The sequence below is a fragment of the Miniopterus schreibersii genome (genome assembly GCF_964146895.1).
Source record: "Miniopterus schreibersii genome assembly, chromosome: X".
Lineage (NCBI taxonomy): Eukaryota > Metazoa > Chordata > Mammalia > Chiroptera > Miniopteridae > Miniopterus > Miniopterus schreibersii.
Window position 1 is genome coordinate 42,773,492 of NC_138104.1, and position 9,564 is coordinate 42,783,055.

Consider the following 9,564-nt stretch of genomic DNA (forward strand, 5'->3'; position numbering starts at 1 on the left):
AGGATATAAATAACTAAAATATACTAAAATTAGATAAACTTTTCCAAGATTTTCAGCATTACAAAGTGAAGAAATGATGAATACACAATGGACAGGCTGTCCCTTTCCTCCTAAAGAGAAATATTAAATCCTAAAGAAGTTCTAAATCCCTTGGTAAGAGTATATTGCAGCTGCATTAAGCCAACAAGAAGCTTATTAGTAAGGATTTAAAAACTAACACCCTTCTGTAATCAATTTGGATACAGCATTATTCTATTTATAGTGATACTTTCAATGTGTCCCAATCATATATTACTTATTCTTTTTCCTACTATGATTAAATATTAATGTATAGGCACTATGAAGCAACTACACTATATTTAGGATTTACTATATTGATTTCCACCATTTTGGAATAGTTAATATAGCATGAAAATTAAGAATATTTCCCATGAATAAATTTATGATGGGTTTGATATTTTTCTCTGATTTCTAAATAAAAAACATAATTTAGATGTTCTAGTAGAAAATGGAGAAAAAGATGCCGCCACTTTAAAAGCTTCAATCTCTTTGACATTGCTGGCAGTGTATGGGAACATTAATGCATCTGTCATGATAACAAGCTAAGAATAACATCTAGACATCAAACCGAGCAGAGAATCCATCTGAAGTGATTCATTCAGATCTGTCTCATTGATTTATTAAACACAGGGCAACATCTGCAGCCTCACAGAGCCGCTTGGTGAAATTAATGCAAGATCAATTCAAATGGAAAAAAGTGTAAAAGAGATAAATCAAAACACAATTTGCATGCAGTTCCACAATCAGGCTTATTGGGTGCAAATGCTCAATTTCCCTTCCAAAGCAAATGTGTTTAAATGTTGTTTTATCTTTCTAGAATTGTGTGATCTGAAGTGACAGTGAAGAGTTTTGCAGGTTGAGATGGTGAAAGGGAAGAAAAAGGGGGGGGGAATGCTACCAAAGACCTTTTGAATATGCAACAAGAATATCATTAGTACCAAATTGTTTTTCTTTTGGGGAAAAGCTTGATGTCCTTTCTTCGAAAACAGAGTATTTACAGTTTTGGTCAATTAAGGCAGTTTTAATACATATTTAAAATACATCGAGTGGATAAACCTAGATGATTTGTATCTTTAAATGCACCAGATAAAGTGCCACTGGAGATCTAGATTACAAACTGAAATATAACATATTATGATTAGGGTTTCTCACAATTATATTTGTCTGCTAGAAGGATTTTAAAACATCTAAGGATTTCATTAAGCCAAAAAGGTTCCTTAAGAAAGCATGAAATAATTCAGACTTGATGTTTTCCACAGGTATTAGGGATTTCCTGTGTGAAACCATATAAAACATTAATGTCTGAAGACTATCACTAATTTTTTTATTGGCATTCATGTACTATACATGGAGGGAAATATCATGCATAAATATCCAAGATATTCTCCATCATATCATGTATCATTTCTTTAATGTAATATCCATCACCTAATAAATGAGCATTTGGGACAAATATAAAATCCAGCTAAAGTATTTAGACAAATACAAAAATTGTTGGTTATTCAGAAATGTACATTTAAAATAGATGTACATGTGAAAGTTCTGTGCACTGACAAATGACTAGATTGCTTTAATTATAATCTTGACATCACTCTTCTAATAAAAGACACAGCATTGTTGACTATGTGACTGCTTTTAGTAGACAAATGACTGCCGCTCATTACCCTATGAAATAAAATGTCAGTATTTATTACCCAGATTTTATCATTTCTGAAAATAAAAATATAAGTCAAACATCTAATGAACAAAATAAATTGGTGAACAAAAATGATTCTGAGACATTGAATCATGCAACAGACTGATGTATTTCAGAGGGAAGCAGGGGTGGGAAGAGATTAACCAATCAACTTATATGCATGTATGCATAGCCTTTGGACAGACAATTGTTCAGGGAAGTCTGAGGAGGGGGTGGGAGTAGGGGAGAGGAGGTCAATGGGGGAAAATCTGTAATACTTTCAACAATACAAAATATTAGCCCAGGTAAGTGTTGCCAGTTCTTTAAAATTTGATTTTGCTTAACTTTACTATGAATGAAAAAAAAATTTTTTCAAAGTAAATTATGTTATTCTGTGTGCATTATGAAATATACTTATCAAGTGTGAATGCAAAACTAAACTCACTGAATAGTTACAGTAATCTTATTTCTAGTATTTGAAAGTAGTTTTAAAAGTCTTTATAATTCACATAAAGTTTTTCTACCATGGAAGCCCACTTATGTTCCGTTTACACAGTCAAAATAACAATAAACCACAATTAGGCCATTTAAAACTTTAATTTAAAAAACTGAATTTTATTCATTTGAATATATGTTGAATCATGTCTCCAAATGAGTTAAAATGTTTTCTTATCATACATTCTTGTTACTTCAAGCATCCATTTAACTATATGTAAATGACCAAATAACATTTAATCAATTGTTCCTCAAATGAAATTAAATGCTGATCATGAAATCTGACAATGATACTTTTATAAAAATAGATAAAAAGAAAAAAGAAGAGATAACACTAAAATGTGTTGGCTGATTTTTTTACTGAATACCAATTTTTAATTTAATATTTTACTATTACATTAAACTTTGAAGAAGAATTTAGTAAGGAAAATCCATTGCTTAAGAGTGAGATTTTTAGATATTTGCTTTCTGAATCTGCCTGCTCTCTCTCATATTAAAAACTCCAAGTTCTCTTATACAAGAAATGAAAAATAATCAGTGCTTTATCTGCAAAAACAAAGATCTAAGACAAAATAACACCTTTTCCAACTTGTTTTGGGTCTTTTTATCATCATTTTCTTAATAATCCTCAAAATAATCTCTTTGCAATTAGTTTCTAAAATTAAAGGACATCAAGGAAAACTACTGTATAGCCCTTTGGAATTGCAATGATGTAAAGGTTGTCTTATTTAATAGAACAATGAATAGTCAATAGTTTTAGTCTTACTCTTCTCTAGTGCTTGAAGTAGGTGTTATTTTCCAAATTCTTTCCGGAACTTTGAATATTTTTATAATTATCTAATTACAAAATAGTTACTATAAATCACTGATAAAGTTCTTGTGACTTTTAGTACTCTCAAAGAAACAATCATGTGTGTATTTTATTCGTTTGATTTTCTTCAGTGGACATTAATAAAATGTGCCCTGAGCCAAATCAAAATGCCACTTAATGCCAATTTAAAGTCCTTGGAAATTATCAAATTGAAAACTGTCCACTTTTATGTGTTTTGGAATAGTGTAGGATGCATTTCAAATTAAAATATCTTAAAAGTCAGGACTTGTACTCTTCCCCAGTTATCTGACAGAGAGGGGAAGAAATGTTTATTATACATCAAAAGAAAATTTTGAATGAAACCATTACAAATAGACCTTCAAATACATTATGAAAATGTATCCATCAGAAGGTAAAGATGAATTTCTTTTTTCAAATAAGAATAATATGTAAGAGTTTCCACTCACTGAACATGCAATTTTTCCTTGTATTTTTCCCACCTTTTACCTAGAAGTGCTAAGAAGTTATGAGTCCTGAATGACAATCCTCTTTAGCCAAGTTTCCATTGGTATATCAAATTACTCATCTTCTTTGGGCATCTCCATAAGCTCTTCTGATCCACCTTTCACTCACTCTCTTGGCATCATTCTACTCATACCCCACATCTCTCTTCTCTTACTGGCTTCATGTCTCATCTACCCTATTTTGTTTTGCTTGGGCCATATTTTTTTACATCCCTCACATTTCTTTTCTTTTTGTTGAATAGAAAAGTCTTAGAAATAATGTTGATCTAAATACTAATTTCACAGTTTCATTAAATCACTCAGATGTTGGGAATAATTTGAGGTACACATTTCTGTAAATAATGTTACCTAAAGTCATAAAGCATCCATTATAAGCATTATCATATTTTGTATTTTTAACAACATGGTTACGAGAGCCTTTTGCATCAATAAAATTTGGTAGTGTTACTTTACCATTAATTAGATTTTTTCAGAAATTGTGGGGTTTTTCAAAAAACTCTCTAGAAATTGCAATATAGCTGTGTTTCTAGTTTTCCTCATCTTCATTCATGGACTGCATTCATAGAATATATTTCATAAATTTTTACAATTACATATTACAACACTTATAACACAATTATATAAAATGCATGTAATAAATAAAATACTCATAAAGAAAAAATGCAATAAGAGGCATATGCATCATACCTCAGATATATTCCTTCTTACATTTTTAATATTTCTCTATCACCTTTATGCATATACACAAAAGCAATTTAAGCCAAAAAAGTTAGTATTGTAAATGCTGTGATAAGGAGTAAATAAAACTTAAATGAATTAAAATAACCAAAAACACATCATATAACAAAGCCCCAAAGTAGTATATGAACACCTGCCATTGAATACAGATTAATTTATCACTTTTCTAAGTAGCTCTAATAAAAATTAATTAAAGTTTCTATTTACAGAAGAAAGTGTAAAAATCACATTAAAATACTAATCCATTTATTTTTTAATGAAAATCATAGATTTTGCTCAAGGATGTGAAGATTAATTATTAAGTAAAGAAGAATTTTCTATGTGTAATGATTGTTCCACTTTAAATATGGGTGTTTGTAAGAGAGAAAGAAGGGGAAAAGAAAAAAGGAGGAGAGAGGGGAAGGGGTAAAGAGAGATAGGGAGAGAGAGAGCTGGAAGATGTGTTTTCAAATCTGCAATTGTTTAAATGCTAGTCTTTTCAAATGGCAACAAATGAATCAGAAGGCCCATATGTGAAGTCCTTGGTAACCCTCTGAATTTGTGTATTAGTAAAATGCTTTGTAGTCAAAATAAAATTTCCTTTCTACTCTTACAACCTATAATTACTTATTTTACTGAGGGAGCAGTTATCCTTTGTGTTTTAAGGCCCCCTATCTTCCTTAAGAAAATCCGATCTAATAAACCAGCCTTGGAAGCCCCAGATATGAATCAGAAAGGAGTTCTCATATGAACAGGTTTCCACTTAATTGCCAGAACACGGAAGAATACAGTTCAAAGGAAAAAGAAAAACAAAACCAAAAGGTTCTCTTGTAAGTTTTGTAGCATTATCTTATTGGAGCAGTCAGCAACAGTTTGTGTGCAAGGTGTCAATGTGCTTCAACTATACATAGCAATTTGGATTTTCCAACAGATGTGACAATGGAAGTAGTTTTAGTTTATAAACCCAGAGATCTTATCATTTAAAGTTGTGTCATAAGAAAGTCTACCTCTGCAGAAGTTTTCTGCAAAATAATCAACAGTAGTGCTGTTTTACCACAAAACCTTTTGCTCCTTTAACCTGGTGATGGTGATTTACTGGTTTGTATGTTAATCACATCTGCCAAATATGTACTTTCCTAACAGATATTAGCAGACTGGAGATGAAATAAACACTAAAACGACTAAATCATGGGTCTTTAACAAGTCAAGTAATCTTGAATAGTTTACTTTCTTTGTTTTAACTCTGAAACATTGAATACAGTTTTAGGAACATATAGAAATAGACTTTTGTTGTATAATGTACTTCTAAGCTGTGATTGGAAGGACGGACATTTATAGCCAGAGAGGCTGGCCAGCATCATTTAAGGAATCCTCTCTTTGGGGGAATGGGATCTTTCCAACTGCTTGCCTGGGGGAGAAGCGCAGAAAGCATCCTCCCTAGAAAACCTGACAATTTCTACCCCACCCCCCAACCCTGTCACAGCCCCAGCTTTTCGTGACCTTTACAGAAGAACCAAAAGTGATGGTCAGGAAAGTGGCATTTGTCGGATGTGTTGGTTTGTTTGTTTGTTTTGTTTTGTTGTTTTGTTTTGTTTTGTTTTGTTTTGTTTTAAATAGGATCCATCGACATTCCTTTACCGTGTATGGGGAGGTTTGCGTAGCTGGCATGAGCATACGTTATCTCTCTGTCTCTCTGTCTCTGTCTCTGTCTCTGTCTCTGTCTCTGTCTCTCTCTCTCTCTCTCTCTCTCTCTCTCTCACACACACACACACACACACACACACACCACCACCACCACCACCACCAGCACCAGCACCACCACCACCACCACCACTACACACCCCAGGTACTCTCACAACGAACACACAGGATGGGAAACGAATCACCCTCTGGGATGGATTCTAGACTTTCGACCCTCTGCATCCCCCAAATGCTGTGTTTTGGATTGCCAGCTTAGAAGCTCAGTGTACAGCTCAGCCAGCCCTCTATCCCAGAAAGCCCTTGGTACCCCTGTTCAGGATAAAACTTCTCCGACCCGTATGGCCACAAAAGAGGAGGAAAGAAAACCAAATAGAGAAATTAACAAATAACCACAAGCAGTAAAAAAACCATTCAAGGTATAGCTGAAAGGCTGAAAAGTTTCAGTAGAGGACCGCAAACTAAAGTTTGTGCTCGACTTTCTTAGACCCAATACTATCACTGTGCTCAGACTAGAAGGGACGGGCAATTAATTAGAGTCCTTCTAGTCCTCTTTCCCCAAAGACTTAGAGCGTGAAGAGTAGAGGGAAGCTAGTTAATACTCTCTACAGACAAAGTTGGATGAAGGTGGTGAGACATGCAGAAAAGGGGAAAAGGGGAAGAGCCAGCAGAGAAAAGGGCATCTCACCTGGCATTGGTGCAATCCGTGAACAAAGTTTCGAAGTCTTTCCTGGTGATGAGTTTACAGCGGTTCACCCCGGGCTGGATGGCCCCCAGCCCGCGGAGGATCCGGACCTGCTCGACTGTACACACCACGGGGGATATGTCCAATCTCTTCAGCTTGGTGTACACTGTGTGCAACCCTCCCACAAGGTGTTTGAGGAAGAGATCAAAGACTTGCGGCAGGCAAATCAGTTCCTGGCCGTCCATTAGAAACGAAGCCACCTTTACCCCGTGCATGTCGACCATCCTGCACTCGTTGGTGTTGGTGTTGCCGCTGCCTCCGCTGCAACTACCGACCCCGCCACTTCCTGCACTGCCACTGTGGTTATTGGCCATGAAACTGTTGATCATATTGGGGGTGAGCCGGGGAGGCTCTCCAGGAGTCGAATACATGGGTTCGGCCCGAAATAGGCTCCCCGGGACGCCGGCGCCACTGGAAGTTGCAGAGATCACCGGAGGTGCGGAGACAGCCATGGTCATTCAGTTTCAAATCGTAGGTCCTCTGGCCCTCGCTTTCTCTCTCAGTCTCCTCAAGGTCCCCTCGCACTCCCTCCTTCACTCTAGTTCTCTCTCAGGCGCGCTATCGCTGGCTCAGAACTGTTAGCAAGTATACAGTAGCTGGGCTCACTCCCACGCTCAAACTCACCCACCACCCAAAGTGCAGTGAGCAACCCCTACCCGCCTTGGCCCGAGACCCCACCTCCACCACACCCCCTCCTGAGACTGGCAGAGTCCTCCAGCCAATGTGCTGCAGCCCCTTGGCTTCCGAGCGCTCCAAATGGCTGCAGCCCGCGAGGAGGTGGAGACTTCCTGCCCCGCCTCCTAGCTACCTGAGGCCCTTGAGGGTTGGTGGGTCAATGGGGATGGAGCCTTAGAAGGGGGCGGTGTGGTGCCTCCGCTTATTGCCTGCCAGTTTAACAAGAGAATGCAATTATTACGTAAAACTCTCAAAGTGGCCTAGGCTACGAACCCCTCCCCTCTGCTCCCCACTAGTGTTCTGACGTGGGAACACAAAGCGGCACTTTAGAACGTGCCTCCCCACAGCCCTGCACCCCTGTTCAATCGAGGAAAGGGAAGTGAAAACTCTAATTCCATTTACGGCTAATTCCCAAACGAAGGAGGTAAGAGATGATTTCATTCAGCTTCCAGAAGAAAGACTCCAGTGACTTCAGAAGTAATCAGTTCAGCCCTTCTTTAGCCCACCTAGAGCTCTTGGTGTTAAATTCTCCCATACCCAGCGCACAGAGGAACCAGCGTCCAAGATCGCGCTAATCAGGGTTGCACGTTGCTAACTGAGTCCTACGCACGGACATTCAGCTGGCGCAGTGAGTGTGTGAACACTTTGGAAAGCAGGCAGAGAGACTTGGTTTGTGGGTGAAAGACACCCCAATGTACAGCACTCCCGCCACTGTCCTGCAACAGACTTGGCTTTCTGTGTCACCGTCCCTTAATTTCAGTATGCCCTGCCGGGACCAAAATTGACAGGAAAATTTCCCTTATAACGCAAGACAGTCATTACAGAATATGAGAAAAGAGGGAGAAAGAATTTGCACTCTTTGATATTGCATTTTCTTCCCTTATCTATGGGCTTTGATGGTGATTAGAGATTCCCGTCCTGAGCTCAAGATTCTTCTCACTTGTCAAGTGCCTAAAAGCACTACAAGAGATGACAATAAGCAAAATGTCTAGGTAAGGTACATTCCAGGGAAAACGCATGGTCTTTTCCACATGGCATATGGTGGTTAGATCACTGTAGCAAGTTTGTTTTAAGATTCCTTGCCGAACTTTGATTCTCTGAAATGAAGTTATTTCCTTTCCTGCGCTCCTCTCCTCTAGAGGCTGTTACTCAGAAAGTGAAATCCATGCTTCATTTCCTTACAAAACGTTACCAATTATACAGCTAAAGCAACTTCTCCAATATCCTTCCGGAATGTAAATAATTTTAGAAAAATTACTAAATTTTATTCAGTTCTTCTTGTACTTAGCAGTATCAAAAAGGAGGAGTAAGTGGGCTATTTTTATCCCTTAATAAGACATAAATGTTCAAATTGGATTTTTCTGCCTCTCGCCAACATATTTACTCCTTTTGTCATTTCATTAACTAAATAGTAAGAACTACTCTTTGAGTCCCTTCATACTGTTTCAATTTTTAGTTGTGTAGAGTCAAATGTTAAGAAATGGTAATGATAGTTGCTTTTGGAATAGAATGGTAAGTGACTCTAACATAATAGGCTGCAGTGCATACAGACAGCCACAAAAAAAAAAAAAATCTTTTGAAAGCTATTAAATGGTTTTTGCTAGTTTGCTACTATTGTGGGAAGATAATAAGAAGTAGCAAAAAAGGGACAATTGAGAAGAGATAGCAGAGGCGGGAAAAGCTTCAACACAAAGTAGAGGTTTTCAAAAGAGAATAGAAAAGCTCTGGCAGAAATGTTTGTATTTACCAGTTTTTTTAAAAGATAAATCCCAAATGGTGTTCAACAGGTGTTTTGACAGTAATAGATATTAGGCTGTGTGTTGAAGTAACTTACCTCTGATAATTTACTGTGATTGTAATTTCCAGGTGAATAAGCTTGACTTTAAAGGAAAGGTTTTGGGGTGGTTTTTTTTTTCTTGAAATTACTGTAATTGCATTTAAAAACATTATATTGTTGTGCTCACATTAAATCCTTTTCATTTGAAGAGTGATTTGGAGTTTTCAGCAATAGGACATTACACAGATGTTCTGATATTTCAGATTTAAGAAATTCTGAAATATAAAAAGAAAAGGTAGAATATTTCCAGCTGCAATCATTATTTGTACTATTAAAAAAATATGTACTTTGACAACTTTAGAAAAGGCTCGGACTAAATGTCTTATA

General features: G+C 36.9%; 1 protein-coding gene across 1 annotated transcript in view; it reads right to left on the bottom strand.

Annotated features, from left to right (window-relative positions):
• The window catches only part of DACH2 (dachshund family transcription factor 2), a 679,609-nt gene extending 672,266 nt beyond the window's left edge, over positions 1-7,343 (bottom strand). The window contains exon 1 of the mRNA XM_081125625.1: positions 6,669-7,343. Coding sequence (XP_080981751.1) covers positions 6,669-7,183 — 515 coding nt within the window. The 5' untranslated portion in view covers positions 7,184-7,343. The remainder of the gene's footprint in view (positions 1-6,668) is intronic.
• Between the last annotated feature and the right edge of the window lie 2,221 nt (positions 7,344-9,564).